We start from the raw sequence: 24,050 nt of genomic DNA on the forward strand, positions 1-24,050 counted from the left end.
GCCTGGGTGACCGCTGTGGCTGACCGGCATCTTTGCTAGACCCTGCGAGGGGTCTGTGTGGCGCCCCCCCACCCCCTGAGAAGGAAAAGAGGGACGGTACTGGCGAGGAGAATGTTGTCGGCCGCACAACGAGGCGTGGTCGAGTGTGCCCATCCCGCATCACGTTTGGTCTGAGCGCCGGCATTTCCCTGCCATGACCAAGGAGGAGCCACGTGTTCGAGTGAGCACATCCCTATGCCCGGGCCGAGCAGCAGTGAAAGGGGTGTGGCTGCCATATACTGAAAAGTGTGCCTGCAGTCCCCGGGAGAAGGGAAAAGAAAAAGAACATAACGTGGATGTCCTGTCGCACATCTGCAATACCGAGAGCAGGAAAAGGACTCCACATCCAGCCAATTAGGCTGCCTGGCAGTGAGTTGCACTGGGCTCTGTGGTGGGGCAAAGCCTGAATGGGAGAAGAACCCCACCCCTGCTGCCCCAGATCTGGGAGGGAGGGAGGGTGAACACTGCAGTCAGAGGGGCAACTACAGGCCTGAGCTTGGTGCCGAGGTGCTGTGGAGGACTGCGTTCCGCAAGTTTCAAGCATTAGAAACATCCAAGTCGGGTGATCAAGCCCAGCAGTCCTGAAAGCTGAGCGGGCGAGTGGATGCCACCGGGTTGCGGCTCCCAGTGAGTGGTTGTGCGCCCTTGTGACAAGGAACTGTGCAACGTTAGGTGTCCATCATGGGCGAAGAGCATAATGACACCCGTATCGACCGAATGGACAGCTTGTGCCACTGTACGCTTTTGATGTGGTAGGAGCACCTGCCAGTCTGGGACCTCGTTGGATGATGTGGGTGGAAAACCTCAAGCTATATTTTGAGGTAGTGGAGATCAAAGAAAGGGCAAAACGACCAACTCTGCTATACTCAGCAGGACCACTGTCCAGAAACTGTTTAAGATTTTACAGCCTAGAGACCAAACATATGCCACAGCCATTGCTGTGCTGAATGAATACTTTATGCCCATGATCAATCGCGACTATGAATGGTTCAGGATGAGATGCACACGAAACAAGAGGAGGGGACAGCTTGGACGCGTTTCACGGCAAGCTTGGTGATGTTGCGCTATCCTGCACTCTTGGGAATTTTGAGGATGATGAGGTCAGGGCACAGATAATTTATGGTTGTAGCTCTGCCAAGCTGTGGAAGCAGGTCCTCAGGGAACCTGGGCTGAGTTTGGACCGGATCCTACAACTGGGATGTGCCCAGCGGCTGGCGAAGGTGCGAGCCTCGGCCATGGACATCTCCAGGCAGCAGCTCAAGCTGGAAGTCCCCATGCAGCGGGTGAAATTGGAGGATGATGTGTGTGTCGTGGGCAAATGGCAAGGAAGTAAGCCAGGAAGATTAGGGTAGTGGCCACAAAAGGAGACGGGTGCCACGTTATGCCATCAGTGTGGATGTGGCCTGCCGCAAGCATGTGAGTGCCAAGCCAAAGGACATACATGCGGGAGGTGCGGGAAAGAAGATCATTCTGCACGGGTCTGCAGAGCCCCACCACCTGCAGCCCTTTGGGAATAGCAGCAGGGAGTGCTTTGAGGGAGGAAATAAGACAAGCTACAGGGAGGAAGCCACCCAAAACAGCTGCGGTCCAGTTGGGCGAGGACCAGAGAAGGCAGTTTGACTATGCAGAGGATGACGAAGGCAAGGATGTATTCTTCCTGTCCTGCAGCAATACAAGTGGCCCGGCGTGGCATTAATTAAGTCGGGATCAGCGCATGCACCACGACACAGGTTGAATCCATGTGACAAAGTGAAAAGAGACAAGTCTGCTACTGAAAATGGGTCAGTGGCTGGTGGATATACACAAGGTGCACATCCACAATGGAAGTGTAATAAGTGTGGGCGTACTAGACACCCGAATGGTGAGAAAGACTGTCCAGCTGCTGCTGCAGAGTATCTCAGGTGTGGCATAGTCGGGCACTATGGCAGAGTGTGCAGAAATGCCAAGGGTAGGAACAGTATTAGAGCTCTTGAAAAAATAGGGGGGCCTAGCAGCCTCCTCATGATTTCAGATTCAGAGAATGACAACCTTGTCCACATACTTACCATTGACTCTCCAGGAAGGAGAGGGCTGTGGGTGTACATGGAAATAAATGACATTCCTTTGGAATTAATGGTGGATACTGGTTCACCATACACCATGGTAGATGCCCACGTATTTGTGCACAAACTGAAAGGACAACTACATGAGTTGAGACCCACTCTATTAAGAGTCACAGGGCATGGCAAGAGTCATATCATAATACTGGCATATGAATGGCTCAACCTCAAGTTCAGAGATTGGGAAGTTTGCTGAAAAATGAATGTGGCAGAAAACAGATAATCAGTAGTAGGATGAGAAGAGCAAGATGCCCTACGGATCAAAATACACGCTGGTGAGGAAAAGCCTATTCTATGTGTTACAAATCATGATTTCTCATCCAAGGAGGGGTTGGTGAAGATGTTTCCCCTTGTGTTCAATGACAAAATAGGCATGCTTATGGGATTCAAGCATCAAATTGTGTTGAAGAGAGGAGCGAAGCGAGTGATACACAAGGTCAGGAACCTATCTATCAGCACTAGAGATGCCTTGGAAAAGGAGTTGGGAATATTTTGTGAACATGACATCACTGAGCCCTTTGAGTCATCAGAGTGGCTAGCTCCTGCAATAATTGTGTGACAGAGTGACAATTGCATAAGGATGTGTGTAGACCTCAGAGATCTAATTTCTAGCATCTGTGTTGACAGGCACCCACTGCTCAACATCAATGAGATGCTGACTACTATGGAGCCCGCAAAGTAGTTCACGACCTTGGACCTATCCTCAGCCTACCCCCAGGTTGTCCTAGATGATGATTCGAGACACCTTACTTCATTTGTCACACCGATAGGAGCATTCAGATACAAACGCATGCCTTTGGATTGGCCTCTGTGGCCACAGTATTTCAGAGACTAAAGCAACAACTTTTTGGCAGCCTGAAAGAAGTTTATTATTTTCAAGATGATATGCTTATAGCGTCCATGATGGAAGAAGATCATGATGCAAATCTCCTGGGTGTTTTACAAGTTATACAAGAAAAAGGGCTCACTATGAATATTGCCATGTTCAGGAGTAAAGTAAATGAAATAACATATCTTGATATGCAATCAATTGTGAAGGGATTAACCCCAAAAAGGAACTACTTTAGACAATATAGAATATGCCAGCTCCTGTCAGCAAATAACAGTTGGGTTGCTTTTTGGGGGTGGTTGAGTACTACTACAAATTTATTTCACAATTCACTGACGCTACACATGAGGGTACTGATGAAGAAATGTGCAAAGTTCAATTGGTTGGAATAGTGTCAGGGTGATTTAGAAGATCTCAAAAGGGCTGTCAATGATGCACCACTCTCAGGATGTTCAGTGCCACTACCAGCAGTGTCATCATAGTAGACTCCAACAATATGGGCCTGGGAGGGATGCTGCAGCATGTTCAAGAAGATGTAATTGTGACGATTACATTCGGCTCTCAAGTGTTGAAAGATGCAGAGTTCAACTACTCAATCATTTAGAAGGAAGCTTTAGTAGTAAAATGGATTTAATAATATTTCAGGACACTTATCTGGGGACTGGGCTGACTGTAATGGTGAAGACTGACCATAAGCCCCTAATAGACATTACTAATTCCAAACGTCCACACCTGTCCTCCCCGAGAATTCGGAGATCGATGATAGACATTATGTAATAAAATGCTAAGATTGTGTACACCCCAGGTGCAGGGAATGTGATAGTGGACTGTTTTTCTATACTTCTGTGGGCCAGCAACGAGTGGGAGCCAAGCAATGGAGACAGAGGTGAATACATCATTGCACAGATTCAGCCAGGGATTGCAAAAGATGATTGGATCTGAGCATCAGCTGAAGAACCAGAGCAAGAATCATTACGCCCGGGCTGTTCACAAGGAATGGAACAAGATAGGAGGTGGCCTTACAAAATATGCACAAGTACAAGATGAGACTATGGAGAACTCACTTTGTGAAGGGCGATCGCATAATAAAACCAGCAGGTTTGAGAGAGAAGATCCTGAGTATTGCTGATGAAGGCCACCTGAGGAGGAATCTCACCAAGAGACAGTTCAGAGAGGTGTACTGGTGGCCAGGAATGCTGAGAAACATGGAAGAGCTTGTATAAAAGGCCTGTGCCATCAGCATCTATACCAAAAAGACGAACGCAATGCACTACAACCAATACAGGTTCCAGATTGTGTTTGGGAACTTTTGAAACCTTGGAGGCATACAAGAGCTACATAATTGTGCTAAATGATTACACCTCCAAGTGGGTGGAATGGGGTGTAGTCCGGAACTCTGTGACATCTCAGAAGATTATCAGGTTTCTGGAAGCTATCTTTAGAAGATTGGGAAATCCAAAGGAGATAATTACTGACAATGGGGCACAATTAATTTCTGAAGAGATGGAGAAAGACCCTCAATGAGTCACTGAATGCCTACAGGTTGACTCTGCATTCCACCACTGGGGTTCAACCGTTCGTTATGATGAGAGAGAGAGCGGTGTGTAGTCGTTTGAGTCCGTCTTGGCTGTCAACAAGGAATGTCAAGAGTGTGGGTATGGAGGAGGTGCAAAGAAAGTGAGAGAGAAGCAGACTAAATACTGTTGGAGAGCGGCACAGGCTCTATAGCAGTTACCCAAATTACCAGCAGAGAGACACACGGGCACATCAAAAACTCCTAACCTCAAGAACAGACTCAATCATGGGGCAAAGTTCGCTGTCTTTATTATCTAACAAATAACAGGGATCACACTAGAAAAACTTGAATTGTCCATGTTTCTCGTCTTCTAAGCGTCTGTCACCCGGTTTTATCCAGGTGTGATGTTACAAAACCAAGCTCTTTCCCCGAAACCTATCAGGCATTCACATTGGTCAGTTTAGGCAAACTATGTTTGTGTCCTATAGGGGTTAATTCTACTATTGGAAAGCCATATCTGGTGACTCCTCCTGGGACTACCTCTACATGATTCAATCTACAATGTTGAAGGGTCGCAGGAAGAACACTGGCTCCTGCAACATATTATATCTTCACACAAAAGGTGACTCTGAATTGGGTACAGTGGGTCGTCCGAGACCTGGGACCCTGGACCGTTACCAAGCTGAGTGTACCTTCTCAAGGCAATGAAAATGAACATGGAGGGGCTTTGTGTTCCCTAATGTTGCCATCTCTGATCACCTAAGCCTTGAAGAGAGCATTCAGTAAGCAGTTTGTGTGCAACACTTGTATCTTTCCACCTCTGATTTGGTGGGAACAGCTTTTCTCCGTCCACCTCGATTGAATGGGCATTGTCTTGTTCTGCTGGGTCACATGTGTTGATACCACGAAATGGAGCTCTCTTGCCTGTAATCATGAGGATTTTAGTCAGAATTTTTTGCAGGTGACCAGGACATTTCCGTCTCCACTCGTCCTTGGCTGGGTGCATCGTTTCTGCTTGCCTCTGGGTGGAGTGATCATGAAAGCCCGTCCATGTACTTGAAGCCTGTCTCCACTTCCTCATTCATTTCAGTGGGCCTGTGGCTTCAATATGTGTCATTATGTCTTTTCCATGTTAGTGGCAGTCAAGCATATGAAAGCTTGGTATACGTATACTTTGGCGTCTTGCGGTTTATCTTTGGTGAAGAGTATAACTATATATAGAGATATGTATGTGTGTCTGTCATCTACCTGTGTGAGTCATAAGAATGTGTTTCAGTCTTTATGCAATAAACTACTGCATGTTTGTGTAACTTTGTGAATGAATGGCTATGTACTTCATGTCTAAGTGCGGCCACGTTGTGATGTCAGTGATGACATCATTTATTTCTTGATTTGCGGTTAGTCGACTTGTTCGATTGATGGCATCTCCATGTCCTCCAGATCATCGACTGGGTATGGCCTGAATGGCTGTCTGAGAGAGTAACGTTTCTCACATCTGCAGTACAATGACGATGGCGGTGAAGGACCTAAGAGTGAGGTGCATCTGTTGACATCTCTGATTACCTAAGCCTTGAAGAGTGCATTCAGTTGGCAGTTTGTGAGCAACACTTGTATCTTTCCACCCCTGATTTGGTGGGAACAGCTTCTCTGCGTCCACCTGGATTGAATGGGCATTGTCTTGTTCTGCTAGGTCACATGTGTTGAGACCACTAAATGGAGCTCTCTTGCCTTTAAATATGAGGATTTTACTCCGAAGTTCTCGCAGGTGGCTTATCGTCTTGGTAACCAGGAACTTTCTGTCTCTACACATTCTTGTGCTTACTTCTGGCTGCAGCGATCATGCAAGCCGTTCCATGCACTCGAAGCCTGTCTCCCCTTCCTCATTCATTCCAGTGGGCCTGTGGCTACCTTATTTGTCCTTATGGCTTTTCCATGTTAGTGACAGTCATTCACATGCAAGTTTGGTATGCAAATATTTTGGCATATTGTGGTTCAGCTTTGGAGAAGAGTGTAACTATATATAGAAATATGTATGTGTGTCTGTTATCTACCTGTGTGAGTCATAAGCATGTGTTTTGTGTCTGTATGTAATAAACTAATGCATGTTTGTGTAACTTCGTGAATGGATGGCTATGTACTTCATGTCTAAGTGAGGCTATTTCGTGATGCCAGTGATGACGTAACTGATTCCTTGATTTGCGGTCCGTTGACGTGTTTGATTGATGGCATCTCCCTCTCATCCAGATCATTGACTGTCTACGGCCTGAATGGTTGTCTGAGAGAGTAACGTTTCTCACATCTGCGATACATCTACGATGGCGGTGAAGGACCTAAGAGTGAGGTGCATCTGTTGTGTCTTAGTCTTTGGGCTGAGAGTCATTTGGGGGTAATGAAGGCCATACTTGGACCTATGTCTTCAATGCAAAGAATATTATGATCACACCAAACGCACCCATGGTGTCAGTGACATACTGAGCGGGGGAATAGGGGGGGCAACCCACCCTCCCACAGGCTCTTTTGAAAGCCAGACCGAGACATTTGTCATTGGGACACCTCTCCCCTTCGGCATCTCAATGAGGGTTCCTAATGGGAAAGGTGTCCTGCTGGTAGGGCAATATGTGCTGAGCAATTCCTGCTGTTAGCACGCTCATTGTCCTGGCAGCACAACACCTTACCTTTTCTGAGCGGGAGAGGTGTCCAGCTGCCAGGACAATGTCCCAAGGAGCCCCGGGCATCAGAAGAGCTCTCTGGTTGTACTGTGTCAACAGAGAATTTCAATGTGAACCATTAGGCACTGATGGGAGGGAGGGGGACTATTAGCAGGGACCTTTCTCCCTTTAGAAATGGGAATAGGATGGAGTCATCAGAAGTGAGAAGAGTGCATAATGCTGCCTGCTTTATGAAATAAGGACTATTGCCTTAAAACCCAAGGAGGATTTGTTAGGCTCACATGAATCTGCATGGTGCTATTGTGACTTTGTATGCAGGATGTGGAGAATAAAACATAACCCAGATTCTTATTGCTCAATATATTTCTATGACAATGTATATAGCGTATAGTTTATTTACTGTGAAAGGCTAGTTTATTATGTAATGTGGTTTTCTTCCAAGGCATTGCTATAAATAAAGCATTATTTAAGCACATGAAATGCAAAGTAAACCCTTAAAAAATATCAACTAAACCTGGGAACATGTTCACATCCCGGTTTCACCATTTAGCCAACGCATGCGATCCTGGGCAAATCATTTAATCATACTGTGTGTTATCGGCAGCTCTGTAAGTGATTCACTTCACAGTTTATGTTAATATATCATGCTCTTATTTAAAAAAAAGCCTAATGACTATAGAGTTGCTCCATCTATAATAATTGTGCAATTTAGGTATTTTGTACCACAAAGTTATTTGCCCATTGCTTTACTTATGGCAACTATTCTAAAGTCACTTCCATGGTGCATCCAAGTATCAAAGACTGAGGATGCTCCTTGCAATGTCCTTTTCTGTAAAGTCATTTCTTTTGGTGCAATCCTATGTAAATTAGGAGGTTTGCATGTATTTTGCCCCAGAGTGCCTGGACAGAGCTCTAATAGATGTGTTTCCTGCATCTGTAATGATTCTGCAGTTTTATTTATTTTTTGTTATGTATTAAAATGCCATCTGTCACTGATGTTACCAAAAAAGTCGATTGGGGCAGGTGTGGGCTGTTTGGGGGTGCGAATGAGACCGCATGGAATAGCATGCACTGCATTTGGGGGGGGAATTAGCAGGACTTTTTTAGTGGTTCGCCCCCCGACTCTAGCAATACTGGATACTCCCCTGCATGGTGTATTGTTTAAGGAAGTGGAGTTGGTCAGAGTGAAAAACCCCAGGAACGCGCCCAAGGGTTTGTCCAAATATGGGAGGCCATGGAGGGTTAAAAGTTAGTTAGGAAGAATGCGGTACTGGACGATGGAAAGAAGTGGCCTTTTCATGACGTTGTTCGCTGCTCCATCAATGTGAGAGATGCTCCAAGCAGGGACCTGTTGTCTGATGGGACTGCCCCAAATGTTTCTGGTCTTGGTGCCCATCTCATGGACCTGTCTGCAAAGGGAGGAAGATCTCCTCGAATTTGAGAGACATTTTGTTTATCACTGGTTCTGTTGTGTGTGGTTCATCTTAGTCATTCCGATCCTCACCTGTTTCTTTCTTACCTCCTCTTTCTTTCCCTTGGGAAATTGTTTCTGTTCCTTTTCCATTCATCTGTTTTCTTCCTCCCTCCCCCTCTTTGGGTTGTTTGGTTTGTTCTTTATTTGCTATGGGGGAGGTGTTATGGATTGATCTCCCGTATCGTTCTAATTCCGCCCAGGGTTCGGGAACGATACAGGAGAGCAGTTAGGTAACGGGCGTCATTTTACTTTTGACAAAAAGGGTGAGTATCATCCCCACACTCTGTTGCAAACAGTTCAAACACACAGGGCATTTCACAGGCATTTCACAGGCTTTTTGCAAAAAGCCTGAAAGAATGCACAACCATATATGTCACTTGCCGACCCTTGTGAGGAGGAACAAGGCCAACCGGGTTAGCACCAAATGCAGGGCTTAAAACACGAGCTTCAGCCATTTTGGATCACCATTATGGGATAATGGCTACTTTGCCAAACAATAATGAGATTCCTTTGGACACACATAGATGGTTAAAAGAGATGCTACTGCCACCAGCCTGCAGTAGGGCAATGTAGAGTATAACAAACCCAATAAGGCAATACATACAAGGGAAACAATGGTTCCCTTCCTACTCTCTAGAAGGGCCCCTGCACTGGTAGCCTTAAGCGTTGACCTGAGCCCCTAAAACAAGTTGGTTAAGTCAGCGAGTGATGTTGAAAAAGATCTCACTCCCAAAAATTCTTCTAAAATCACCCACACCATCTGAAGATTTGCCGTCCTGTGACGAATCAACATCCGGGGCCCCAGTGGTCCAGGGATGAATATCGGTTTCTAAACCCTCAATCAGCCCCACACCTCTAGTACAGTAGAAGGGATCCGAACAGATTGGAAACACAAGTAAATTATAAACCTCCTTATCCAGTTTTGGTAACGTGGACGGAACAGCAGGTTTATCTCTGCAAGGTCGTGGATCATTGGTTAGTTGCAACACAGCGAAAATACAATTATTACCCAATGATAAAAGGGACTGTCCAGTCAAGTTTGTACAAAAATGTCTACTTTATTATTACTACAACCGACATTTCTAGCACACTACAAAATATAAACCACTCTGTAAAGGAACACAGAGGACAGACAGTTACACGAAGGAAAGGGGTGCACTTTGTATACTGAAAGGAGGGTAGTCGGTAAAGCAATCAGTCATAACTGTTGAAGGTTATTTGGTTTCAGCACCAAGGGAGCAAGGGGTGGTAAATATCAGTAGTGGCCTTTGGAGAAGGACCAGTGGGACAGAACCACAATGCACCTGGTGTTTGAGATGATCTTGATGCTCAACAGCATCAAGTCGGTTCCAGGATGCTTTGCAGCTCCTGCGACAGAGTTCAAGATGGGAGACAGCTGCAGGTATCAGGCGGCAGGCAGTTCGGCAAGCAAGGCTGGACGGATGGCTGCAGCTTGGCCTACATGGCGGCTCAGGGTCAAGAATTGTTGTCTCTGTGCTGGTTGGTGGATCCGGAACCCTGGTCGAGGCATCTTGATGGCTTTATTGACTGCAGCGTGACAACAGTCAGTGGTGCAGCCAGTCGCGGTTCAAGGGCTCGACTGCCACAAAAATGTCCTTAAAAGATGGATGTGGTTGATGCTTGTAGTGGCACTCCTAGCTTCTTCGCTGGGCACGTGTCATCCTTTAAGCCCGACTGCCAAAAGCTGAGCAGAGTGTTTGCTTGCAACGGCATTGTCCTTTGGTCAGAGACTCTCTGGCACTTCCCACCTAGGAATCTTGCTGGCAGAACCTAGCAGGGCATGCTGTGTGCTGGATGGGTACCGGTTCTGTAGCTGCTGGATGGGTCCTCTGAGTTCAGTATCTCTCTCTGTTACCAGGGAGATGTTTAGGAGAAAGATTTTACTTCCCTCAAGGAAATCGTGGCTTTCCTTCACTGGCGGAAGCTGCAAGGCAGACTGTACCTTTAGCCAGGGTCCAAATGAGTCCTTCTTCTTACTCCTTTCGAAGTTGTCGGATGATCTCTGAAAGAGGGGGTCAACCCTCTTTTAAATCCAAATGGGCCGAGGTGATTGGTGCAGGTTAAGCCTACCTTACTGAACCAATCCTAGGTCCCCACCAACAATCTTCTGTTATGTGTGAAGTCATAACCAGAGTGCTTTGCAACAGGAAAGGCAAGGGGTGACAACATGTACTACTAAATACCACCCATCTTCCTGTCTGTTGTGAATCAAAATTGTCTCTCTGGTTAAATGAGCTCTCTTTGGCTCCTGATCAAAGTGCAGGTCTCCCTTGAAGTTTGTGGTGAGAAAAGATTTTCAGTCTCCATCAGATCACATAATTCTTCCCTCTGAATGGGGGTCTGCTTGCAGGGGTTGCCTACTGTAAACAGTTGTCCCAGACATGCAATTCACTGCCCTTCATACAGAGGGGTGGGAGCTGGGTTCAGGTTGACACATTGAATATCAAAGAGGTGGTGGTTTCATGTCCCCTTTTGTCAGTTCTGCAATCAGGCCTCCCGCAGGCCTGCCTCAATTAACTCTCATCAGTATGCGCTGCAGCCAGCAGACTGAAAATGGGCAGGGCGGATCCATGAGCCTTTGATATTTAATTGGACTGGTCATGGCAGAAGAAGATGTTGCCCTCCCTCCTCCTTTTGATGCTTTCATGTACTCCTGGCTGTCCCATTCCAGCTAAACATGACAGGGAGGACTGCACCTGTCGGCTGTGTCCCCCCACATGTGTTTGTTGTTCGGTGAGCAGAGGAAAATGTGTGCGGATTAGCCCCACACATTTTCTGATGTTGATCTCTCATAATTCATTTTTATTACAAAACGTTTTTTTTAAAAAGCAGGCGAGCACACACTGGCCGTGAGGATGGTCGAATTCCTTACATGCCCTCATCCCCCCAGCCTCAACATGTGAACCATCACCCTACTGAGGGTGTGGTTTGTAATCAAGGTGAAAGTACTGGCTGGGTTGTGCTGGATGTCCATATGTAATCCCTGTAGGGATATGGCCCAATGCAGAAGCTTAGGGTTCTCCCTTTTCATGGGCATTAACCATTGCAGAGGCCGGTGGTCTGTCTGGATCCTAAAGTGAGACCCAAAGATGTAGGGTTTCAGCTTCTTTACAGCTCACACGACCGCATACGAAACCTTTTCTATGATAGCTGAGTTCCTTTCCCTTTTTGTCGACCACCTGCTAATGTAGGCGACAGGTTGCTCTACCCCTTCAGAGTTCCGCTGCGCTAACACTGTTCCAATCCCAAAATCACTGGCGTCTGTCTGGATAATGAACTCCTGACCATAGACTGGCAGTTCCAGAACTGGGGCCCGGCACAATCCATCCTTTAAATCCTGAAAGGAGGTTTGACAGGCGGGGGTCCAAGTTACCTTCTTTGGCATCGTCTCGGAAGTTACATCATTCAAGGGCATGGCAATGGTCCCATATTCTATGATGAATGACCAGTAGTATCCGGTGAGACCTAAAAAGGCTCTCACATGCGTCTGTGTGGTGGGGATGTCCCAATCATTCACAACCTGTACCTTTGCTTTGAGAGGTTGTTTCTTACCTCCACTGACCAGGTGGCCTAGGTAAGTCACTTTGCCCTGTGCTCTCTGGCACTTTGCGGACTTGATAGTCAGACGTGCATTCTGCAGCACATGAAGCACTTGTTCCAGGTGGGATAAGTGACCCTCCTAGGTGTGGCTGAAGATAGCAATGTCATCTAAATAGGCAACACTGAAGTTTTTCCAGAACCAACAAAACCTGGTTAACCATCCTCTGAAAAGTGGCTGGGGCATTCTTCAATCCGAAGGGCATCACAGTGAACTGACAATGTCCTTCCGGGGTTGAGAATGCTGACCTTTTTCTCGCTCCATCTGTCAACCCGACATGCCAATACCCTGCCATGAGGCCAAAGGTACTCATGTACTTGGCAGCGCCGGGCTTATCAATGAGCTCATCTGCCAGAGGAATGGGTTGATCATCTGTCTTTGTGACAGAATTGAGCACCCCTTAGTCCACACAAAAGCGAACTTCAGTCTTCCCACCACTAGTCTTTTTAGGGACCCGTACCACTGGGCTAGTCCAGGGGCTGTGCGATGGCTCTATCACTCATAGGGACACCATCTTGGAAACTTCCTCCTTGATGGTGTCCCTGATCTTATCGGACATCCGGTGAATGCTACTCTTCACCGGCTTACTGTCTCCAGTGTCCACATCTTAGGTGCACCAATCTGTGCAACCTAGAGTCAGAGTAAACAGACCGGCAAAGTGTCCTAGTAAATGGTGACAGTCTGTCAGTTGCTGTTGCCAGGTTGACACCTTCAACTGACCTATCTGCGGCTTCAGTGTGCAAGAGGTCCGGGAGGGGATCGTTCTCCTCCTCATTCTCTCTGTCAGTCACTAATGTCATGGCCAAGTCATCCTGGCCATAATGAGGTTTTAGCCGGTTGTGTTTATGTCCTTTCACGTCAATGAGATAATTCACCTCACTGACTTTTTCCAGCGCACATTAAGGCCTAGTACACTTGTCCTGAAGGGCACTGGGTTTGACAGGATCCATAATCCACTCCCACTGGCCTGGAGAATAGACTATCACTGTGGCCTTCTGTTCATGCCAGTGCTTCATCAGCTCCTGACTGGCATTTAGGTTCGTTGTCCATTGTTCCCTGTACTTTGCCATTCTAGACTGAAGGCTGAATACACAGTCCACCACATCTCTTGTAGGGATGAGGGTTTGCTTTCCCATCCCTCTTTGACTAGACTGAGGAAACCTTGTACCGGGTTTCGAATCAGAAGCTCAAAGGGGCTAAACCTTACTCCGCTCTGTGGCACCTCCCTGTAGGCGAGCAGAAGGCATGGCAGGAGAATATCCCATTTTCTCCTCAGGTGCTCTTCCAAGCCACCTATCATGCCTTTCATGGTCTTGTTGAACCGCTCAACAAGCCCATTGATTTGTGGATGGAAGGATGTATAGAATCGGTAGGTGATTCCACACTCTTCCCACATGGCCTTCATATATGTTGATATGAAGTTTGATCCCCTATCAGAAACAACTTCCTTGGGGAATCAAACATGGGAGAATATCTCAATCAGGGCATTGGAACTACGGGGGCTTTGATGCTCCTCAGAGGGACAGCCTCAGGGTATTTTATGGCGTTTTTCTACGACCACCAAGTTATATCTGTTCCCTGAGATGATTTGAGGATCAAATGGACCCACAATATCCATGCGTATTCTCTCGAAAGACCGCCAAACCATGGGCAGTGGAATTAAGGGGGCCTTTATGGTACCACCTGACTTGCCATAAGTTTGACAAGTTGGGCAGGACTAGACAAATTCCTTAACCTTTATGCTGAAATTCAGGCAGTAAAAGTGCGCAGACAACCGTTCTGAAGTCTTAGCCACTCCGATGTTACCCGCTAAAGGAATTTGGCCAGCCAAATCCAAAAGGAAATTTCTGTGGCATTGGGAAATCATCAATTTGCTGGTGCCCTCGCCCTCAGAGTCTTCTGGCTCACTGTAGAGGAGTCCATCCTCCCAGTGCACTTTGAACAGTCCAGGGGCCTCCCCCTTAGCCTGTTCCTCCACCTTTTTCCGCAGAGCCGCCAGAGTGGGACACTCTTTCTGAGCTATGAAGAAGTCCGTCTGACCAGGGCCCCCAGCTGATGCGAACTCATCCAGCTTGGGCAGGCCCTTGAGATCTGCGCCTACCTGGTCCTCCACCTCAGGTTCCTGTGCTGCACCAGGCAACTCTTAAGTCACTGAGTCCTCTGCTACCAAAGTAGGGTCCCCAGTGGCTACTGGCCCCTCTCCCACAGAGGTAAGCAACTCAGGAGTCTTTGGAACTGGACTAGGGGCTACCGGCCACACTCCAGGCCCTAAGGCTTTGAGAGTGTTCAATCTGCCGATCTCTTTGGCCCTCGATCGGGTAGCCGCTGCTACTATCTCGGGATCATGAAGATCATTACCCATCAGGCATGGGATAGGGATGGAGTTTTTCACAGCTACACGGCGCTTGGTCGTTTCGCTTCTCCAGCTGAACTCTACTATCGACAAGGGACACTTACTCCTTCCGTCAAACCCATTGATGCTACAATCAGGCCCATCAATATACTGGCCTGGCTGTACCCACTGCCGGGTGACAGCAGTGATGCTAGCCACAGTATCAGGGACCGGAGGTGTTTTGTGTCCATTGATATACACATCTTCTAGGTAGAGTTGAGTATTATTGGCAACAGGGATCTCTTCTGGAGACCCAGTACCGGTCCCACTCAGTGTAACAAATCCACATTTGGCCACTCCCTGGCCTAGCGGGAAGTCCTCCTCTAGGAGGCCCACACTAATGATGGCCTCTTCATGAGTCCAACATTCACTATGCCGTTCTTGGGTAAACCCTTGCAATCAGGATCCCCTTTCCTAGGGCCCAGCTCCTTACACACAAAACAACCTTTGGGTGGTGAGAACGCAGGCGTCCCAATGTTAGGGGTGCCTGCACTCTTCTTTTTGGTGTGCCCAGCTGAACTCGAGTTTTGGGATTTCCCTTCGTTGATTTGGGGACCTGACTTTGAATAGGATTGGTTTGGACCTTTGTCCTTCCCATCCTTGTTTACTTTTTTGTCTGCCGATTTCTCTTTCGTTTTGGGTGTGATCGCCTGAGCCTTTTTCTGGACTTGAGTACTCACAAACTTGTACTCACAGCCTTTGCAAGCTCCCTAGGGTCTGTGATAGTCTTGTCCACAAGATGCTGGTGTAGGGCAACCTCATAATATTTCAATACATGCTCACACGCACTCAAATTGTACATCCCTTCAAATGTGTCAACTTTGTTACCAGTTACCCATCCGCTCATATATTTTAATGACAAGTTTGTGAATGCTTCAAAGGTTTGCCCACTTTTCATTCCAAGCTCTCTGAAGCTCTTGAGATATGGTTCTCAGGTTTTACAGAACTTCCTGAGGAGCTCTCATAAGCAGGCCTTTCCTCAGGAGTTAACTGAAGAATTGCATCAGTCCCTGGTGTCGGTAAGCGATTCATCAGGGCTGTATCCCACAGTACCTCATCCACCTCCTGTAGTTGGAAAGCCAGCTTTAGCACTTCAAACCAGTCAAAAATATCCTTCCCCACTTCCTAAGCCTTCACTAAGTGTTTGGGGATGTGCCATCGGTTTCCTGTCCCCTTTTGTCAATTCTGCGATCAGGCCCCCCGCAGGCCTGCTTCAATTAACTCGCATCAGTATGCGTTGCCACCAGCAGACTGACAAAGGACAGGACGGATCCATGGAGACTTTGATATTTAATTAGGCTAGCCATGGCGTTGGGAAGGTATTGCCCTCCTCCTTTTGATGCTTTCCTTAACTCCTGGCTGTCACATTCGAGACAAATGTGAGAGGAAGGGCTGCGCATGTAGCCTGTGTCCCCCCAGAGTACACTTGACTATGGGCCTCATTACAACTGTTCTGGTCCAGTAACAACGGTGCCGGTAAGCCTACCGGCATTGTTGTTACTAGACCGGCAGAGTACGACTCTTCAGGCATGTGCCATCCCGCCTGCCAGGGTCAGATCTGGTGGGCGGAACGGCACCCGCCCACAGAGTTTCACGGAAGCACCGGCACCGTTATTAACGGTGCCTGTGCTTCTGTGGTCCCCATTCCCATTGAGTCCTATTGTACTCAAATGGGAATGGGGATTTACAATTTACCAGCGCCTAACTTCCCGGAACACTGTGGTTGTAATCCCCCAGTGTTTCCGGCAGGTCAGGTGCTGGTAAATCCTGCAAGTCCAGCAGCAACCCATCGGTAGCACTGGCAGGGTTACCACCGGACTTGTAATGAAGCCCTATGTGTTTGTTGTGTGGTGAGCAGAGGAAAATGTGTGCGGATTACCCCCACACATTTTCTGAGGTTGATCTCTCATCATTCATTTTCATTACAAAATTTCAACAACAAAAAACAGGTGAGCACTCCTTCCCCATGCAGATGGTCGAATTCCCCACAGGTCCTATTAAAGAAGATGGGAAAACTGCAAAACGAAAAGATATCCTAACACTCTGAATTTAATTAAACCAATTTAAAATTGCCACTCCGTTTATACCACTGCTTAACTAAAAAAGAAATCCTGTGAACTAATGTAGTCCATTATATGCCCACTATGTTGCAGCGTTGTAAAAATAAAGTTGTGAAGCAGGTCAGATGGGGTCTTCCTCGGTGCAGCTGAGGGTATTCTACTTTCTCCCCCTCGTTTGTTGTCACCTACAGCTGCAATTCTCCTGGCAAGCAAACGTGACAGAGCCCATGGATTATTTGTACACCCAAAACACACGTAATTACAGAAGAGATGTAGAGGTGCAGTCGAATGCCTCTGCAGGAAGTCCCGCCCCCTCCTACCTATATGCTGGAAGACGGAAATCGCACCATGCACGACACCAGTGGTTACGACTATTCCACTGAGAAACTTCGAGAAAAGGTATCTACTTAGAAAACCTAGCTGACGTATCCCCGTAGAGATGACAATCTCTTGGAGGAGATCCCCAAAGGAATATGAAAATGAGAGAAAGAGAAGTTGGTAACATCACAAGAAATGAGTGTGACGCGCAAGGAAGACTGGCTGAAGAAGAGAATGTATGGACCTTACAGAAACTGATGATGGAGGAAAGAATCAAGTAAACTTTCATATACAAGATAAGGAGCGCACATGTGAAGAACACTGCAGATAATGCAAATCATTCAATAACTGTACAGATGCAGCAATGCAAGTAGACTAAGTAATCGTAGCGGCTAGCTATACTTAGTGAATAGACTGCAAGCAATGCCGCCATTATATAGAAACTGGACATTGATGTTACAATTTAGTAAGTTCAAACTCATGGATAAAAGGCTGAAGCTGTGTCGAAGCAAACAAGTAGCTGAGATTGAGGAAAGGCCTGGAATAACTACCTGGCGTAATGTGAAGACTTGAAGAATAGTGAGCGTAAGACGCTGAATCATCCCTTGTTAAAGTGCAAAGAAAGAACACCATGAGGGCCAAGTTTATTCATTTAATACAATTAAATGCTAGGAAAAGGGCCCAATTGCAGTCTCCTGTCACGTGATCTAAGGATGGAAATAGAAGTTGGGCATGCAGTCTAGAACTAAGATAGCACATGCTCACACTCCCATATATTCTCAGGAGCAAGGATACTTTGTAAGGCCAAGTTCAAAGACAATTTGCATGGCAGAAGTCATGGGTGATGAGAGATGTTGGGCTAATTGTGTGGGGAGACAGTCAAGTCCACCCCCCTGCCACCTGGTGTATGAGCGTTTGTGCTGCTAGTGAGCCCAATGTTCCAGAAGGGCACGAGTGTGCCAACCAATTGTAGAAGGCCATATAACGAAGAGCCTTATAGTTTGATAGCCAATGATGAACTGTGTGTCAAATAACTGTTGAAGATGATTTGCATTAAGGGTGGGCATGAGTTGTCCACCTGACTTTAGAGATCCAATCACTACCTGTTCCCTTATAGGAAGTATAGTTAGATGTTCCCCTTGAGCCAACTACAACTCCCCGTAGGTTTTTCTTATTTGCCGCGTAGTATGACATCATGACTTATGAGTTTTAGCTATATAAGTGTTGTTTTTTATGAAATGCTTTGAGAGATATGCTGTGCGACGTCCGTTAATGTCCGTTGTAACTCCTTGTTTTAGACAATTGATAATAAAACAGTAAACACACTTTGCCTTCTTCCTGAGTTGGTTTGATTATTTGGTGTAAGAGTTACTCTGCATCCCATCTACTGCATGACGCGCTACTTATCAAGGGCCATAAGCTCGATTGCTGCTGCCTGGGCTGCTCCACCTTCCTTCTACAATACATACCGTCTGGGTGCTACTTTCAGACCAGGTGCCTAGTTTGCCTACCCCTTTTTCTCCACCCGTGTCCTCGAGGCTGCCAACAGTTCGTAGTAGCTGATGCCTGGGATTTCCTCCCCAGTAGTAGTAAATGCAGTCAGTATAGCCAGCCGCCATAGTAACTCCTGTACTTCCATACATTAGGTTCCCCCCTCTTACCAATGCACACCCTCCACCCCCTGCTTGCTTGCAGCTGGGCATTTGCTGACCAGACAGCAGATGAGGTTGTGACATGCATTTTGTCTACAGTGAGGGCACTTGTTTTCCTAATTGTACAATCATGGGAAGCGCATTTTAGTCTTTAACAACAAGTGGCATCGGTTGATACCGGTTGAAAAGAGTGCAGAACTTATCAAACTCAGATGCAGCAGCCACGGGGAAGGAAATATTTCATAGCATCCTCTACACTCACTCCTCTCCTTCTCTCCTTCATATTCTTTGAGGTTGAATTGTACTGCTCCACAAAAGTACACAACCTGCATACTAGGACTTTGGGCTTAGGATTCAAGTTGGGGGAGAGGGGAGGTCACGTAACCCATCATAATCATAATTGGTTATTTATAACGCGCTTAATACCCAGAAGTTTCTAAGCGCAGACCCGGGGATCAAACCTGTGTTGCTCTGCATCGTCTTGCTTCCAAGGCGAGTGCATTGTTCCTGAGCTATCCTCCCAAGCTATCCTCCTAATCTGCACTTATTGGTACCACTGGTGACCATGCAGACCTGTGTCCTGCAGACAGGTGAATTCTGCACGGGGGGGGGAGGTGGTCGTCTTCACAGAGAGAGACCCTTTTCAGAAGATGTTGCCACAGCCCACCCTTCCCCGCATACACAACCAGTCCTCCCCTTACTCACCCCTTTATTATTCTTATTGTTATTATTATGGTATTTATTGAGAGCGGGCCTGGCTTTGAGAAGCAACAGAGAGCTTTACAGAGGTGTACAACATTACAGATGCATAACGGAGCGCTTTTCAGAGGTACACAACAGTACAGATACACAGCAGGGCGGTGGGATACAGAGGGCAGAGAGGAGGAGTACAGCTGTACCGGGTGGCAGGGAGGAGAGGGGCAGGCAGTGTCTCGCGAGTCAGGTTAACCCTTGAGGCCTTGATGATGGCTTTGCTTCCTCAATGTTTATCACTAACATCATGTTTCGCCTCCAGTTACAGACCTTCCACGGGGAGCTTCTGCAGCACTTAGAGAAGAACACAAAGCTAGATATGCAGTTTATCAACGTGAGTGAGACAGACGTGAACGCTTTCTGCAATGTGTCTCTCTTGTCTCCTGTCACCACCTCCCTCCTCCATCTCTTGCCTCTGCTCATACCCTCGCTCTTCTTGATCTTGCCTTCCTCATTGCGCAACTCTTTGCTCCCGCCTTCCATGTCTAATCATCTAGATGTGTCTTGTTCCACCTGTTCACCTCTCCCTTTTGTCCCTATCCCCACTCCCCTGGTGCATGAGCAGGACAGCCAGAAGCGGTATGAGCTCGAGTACCAGCGCCGGGCCGCCAACCTGGACAAAGGCATGTCAGAGGTGTGGAGGATGGAGAGGAAGCGAGACAAGAATTTGCAGCAGATGAAGGTCAGCCGGAGGTGGGGGGCGGGGGTGGATGTCACACTGTGTAGGTTGGAAGGAGCAATTACTGTCCTCTGGAAGGTAACATTGTGAAAAGCCACAACACGCCATGTCCAGGTAAAGCTGGGCTGGGTACAGCCAGTCACATTTCAAGCTCTTCCCTGGCCTCCTATAGACGCCTCCAGGTCTAGCATGCAGACACTGCTGGGATTAGACACAGGCGTTCTGGGCGGGTCGGGGAGGCCTGGGTATCACCACTGGGGTGCAGGCCCTTCTAAGATAAATGTATGGACGGGAAGAAGAATGGTTGGGGGGTAAGAGAAGCACGTCTTGGATGGAGGGGGTGCTAAGGCAAATGTCAGGGCTGAGCATTGGTGGGGAAATGAACGAGGGAAGGACTGCTGTCTAACAGCGCCCCCTCCGGCAGGATTAGGATAGTCACGAGAGAGGCATCCTGGATGGAGACAAGAGGAAAACCAATGTTAAGGTAGGGGAGAATATTGAGGGATGAGTACTAATGCAATGACGGGGCTAGAGGCACTACCGGAAACTGTGTAAATCGAAATACTGTGAAAGAATGATCAGATGAGCGCACTAGTCGCCTCTTGGATGGGGCACTGCCGAGAGTTAAGGGTGGTGCATTGACAGGGAATGCTAAGCTTGGCCAGGCTTATAGACACCCTCTTGCATGGAGGCACTGCCGACAGGAAAGGGTGGTGCATTTACAGGAAATGCAGAACTTGGCCAGGCTAATAGACACTCTCTTGCATGGAGGCACTGCCGACAGGTAAGGTTGGTGCATTTACAGGGAATGCAGAGCTTGGCCAGGCTGCATGGAGGCACTGCCGAGATGTTAGGGTGGTGCATTGATAGGAAATGTAGAGCTTGTCCAGGTTTATAGACCACCTCTTGCATGGAGGCACTGCTTACAGGTAAGGGTGGTGCATTGGCAGGGAATGCCGAGCTTGTCCAGGCTTATAGACCACCTCTTGCATGGAGGCACTGCTTACAGGTAAGAGTGGTGCATTGGCAGGGAATGCCGAGCTTGGTCAGGCTTATAGACCACCTCTTGCATGGAGGCACTGCTTACAGGTAAGGGTGGTGCATCTACAGGGAATGCAGAGCTTGACCAGGCTTATAGACACCCTCTTGCATGGAGGCACTGCCGACAGGTAAGGGTGGTGCATTTTCAGGGAATGGAGAGCTTGGCCAGGCGTATAGACACCCTCTTGCACGGAGGCACTGCTTACAGGTAAGGGTGGTGCATTTACAGGAAATGCCGAGCTTGGTCAGGCATATAGACACCCTCTTGGAAAGGGGCTGTAGGACTTTTGTAATGGGGTGAGGGGACTTGTGAGCATCCTTCAGCCAAACCCCAAACCTAAGTAAGGTTCAGATTAGTTTCTCGTATGTTGAAAAGTAGCATCTCTAAGGTACTGAGCTGCCCATTGGTGGGAGTTAGGCTGAGTGCCAGGCTTCTCATTAGAAGAGATGAGAGAACATTGAAATAAATAACAATTACAAAAAAATGATGGAAATGTCGAGGTTTTTCGTTATCTAAGAGTACATTGCAATAAATGCAACATATGTCAAATGAAACGGCACTACATGCCTATTATGGAATTCCGGCGGGAATAAGAGAAATTCTGGTTACAGGCCTACCTGGTGCCAATGAGCTACATTCCCATAGTAGATCCATGCGTTGACCCTCATTTTTAGTCTACAAATGAATTGCTCTCTGTTCTGGGGACTAACTTTCGTAGCCCCTCAATAATTACGTGAAGCCTTAACTGTAGTATACCTTCTTTATTCCCCTCTCTTACAAGACTGCCCTTCCCCTCACTGCCCTCCCCTTCCTCTCCGCATGCTCGCCATGTTTGGTGTCCTCCTTCTTAAAAGGGCAGTGTCGCTCGAGTCCATGACACCTCCCCCTTGCTTATAATGATACCTGGCGGTGTCACATTTGCTCAATGAACCATGAGGGTTTCCGAATGACCCTCTGGGGCCGCCCAGGGGATTTGCGAGTCTCCCTTGATCCACCTGCACCAGTCGATGCACTTTCTGTCAGTCTCTTGTCTGGTATTTCTTCCCTTATCATTGTCGGTTCTTTGTTTCCTTTCGGTTGTTCTATGGTTTCAACCTCTGGTGTAGTCAGGTGGTGGAAAAAGGAGGCATTTCGGGTTATGTCGCGCCCGTCTCTTGTCGCTGTGACCATGGACCCTTTTACCTCGGTTACTTGAAAGGGTTTGGGGGTCATATCTTGTGTCTGTTTTCCTCTGTTGTCTTTGATGGACCATGACTTGCTCTCCTACAGACATCGTTGACTCTTTTGCTCCTTTTTTTATCGGTTAGCCCATCCTTTTGCCATCCTCTTCCTCTCGTGTGCCTCGTTTTCGGATCTCTGCATCCTGTTCTTCCGTGTAGTCCTCAAACTGCAGCAAACCAGTACTGGGTTTATATCTGACCATGATCTCCTTGGCGGGTTTTCCCTGTGGCTTCATGAGGAGTGCTTCGGTAGCTCCTTAGCATTTGGCATAAAGCTTATGGGAATGGTACTTGATCGGCAATTGCTTTCTGCTGAGTCTTCTTGATGGTGGACATAAATCGCTCCACCATCCCATTCGCTTGGGGCCATAGCGATGTAGTCTTCATGTGCTAGAATCTCAGATGGGATGCAAACTTCTTGAAACCGTAGCTTTGGAATAGGGGCCCATTGTCTGTTTTTACAAGGTTAGGCACGCCCCACTCACTAAACAGTTCATCTAGGACACCCACCACGTTGTGGAATGCTGTGGACGGTATCAGTTTCACCATTGGGAACCGTGAATATTAATCTATGTCCTCCTTCTTCTAGTGGTCCATAGAAATCAATTACTACACATTGCCAAGGGCCCTTTAGAAGCACCACAAATTGTAGGGGACATGGGGTTGTGTATGTCGCTGCGTTCTGACATGCTTGGCAGTGTGTTAGTATGTTGCCTACTACAGCGTCTATGTACAGGAAACATACTTGGTTGCACAGTATCTTTTTTGTGTTTGCCAGTCCTCTATGGCCTTCACGGGCCAGGTTAACAATCGTTTTTCATGGGCTTTGAGTATGACCAGGCGGTTCCCTCTCAGAAAAGTTCCTTGGTCGGTTGTTGCCAGCTCGCTCTGCACCTTGGCAATCTGTTCAATCTCTTTCATGTCCACTTCTTTATTGTTTCACAGTTCCTGTCTGTAATTCCTCCACTTGTTTATATTGGTGAGCTGAACTGTGGTCTTAATGGTGGGGTCTTGCTTGCTCTTGTCAATGAATGTTGACAGCATTGGTGGCAGTGCGTTCTCCGTCAGATATTGAATGTAGCCTGAGACCCCATCGCTCTATGCATGGAGGCATCCTGGTCTTGGGATTCCTGAACAGGGACAGCAGTGCTTGAAGATCCGTAATGAGGGTAAAATGGCGACTGATTACAAAATGGTGAAACTTCTCGCATGCCCACACTGCAACCAAGCTTTCCCTTTCGGCTATGCTGGCATAGGCGACGATGCGTTGGTCGGGCTAGTTCCCTGATGCCGCTGGGCCAGGATCACTCTTAGCCCTACTGGACTGGCATCGACAGTGATCTCAGTTTTCTAACTGGGTTGAAGTAGGCCAGTTGGCAGCTGGTAACCAGTTCGGTTTTAATAGTCTGGAATGCTTCACTGCACTCAGAATTCCACTCAAATTGGCACATCTTTCTTAAGAGGGCCCCTCAGGGGATCTGTGAGCGTGGCATAGTTGGGGAGGTATCAAGCACTGTACCCTGCCATGCCCAGGAACAACCTGAGCCCGGAGATGTCTTTTGGCAGGGTCAGGTTCACTACAACTCTAATTTTGTCTGGGTCAGCCATCATCCCTTTTTCTGAGAAGATGTGCCCAAATAATTTAAGGCATGGCTTGTTGAAATTGCCTCATTCAGGGTGAGGCCAGCT

The 24,050-nt window shown here is 47.5% G+C and overlaps 1 protein-coding gene across 1 annotated transcript in view; it reads left to right on the forward strand.

The window, feature by feature from the left end:
- Positions 1-24,050, forward strand: part of BAIAP2L2 (BAR/IMD domain containing adaptor protein 2 like 2) — a 279,276-nt gene that overhangs the window by 155,004 nt on the left and 100,222 nt on the right. Inside the window, exons 5-6 of the mRNA XM_069652997.1 lie at positions 19,683-19,754; positions 19,986-20,102. Of these exons, the coding sequence (XP_069509098.1) occupies positions 19,683-19,754; positions 19,986-20,102 (189 nt within the window). The remainder of the gene's footprint in view (positions 1-19,682; positions 19,755-19,985; positions 20,103-24,050) is intronic.

This window comes from Ambystoma mexicanum, chromosome 3q (genome assembly GCF_040938575.1).
Source record: "Ambystoma mexicanum isolate Mex_15411 chromosome 3q, UKY_AmexF1_1, whole genome shotgun sequence".
NCBI classification, from domain to species: domain Eukaryota; kingdom Metazoa; phylum Chordata; class Amphibia; order Caudata; family Ambystomatidae; genus Ambystoma; species Ambystoma mexicanum.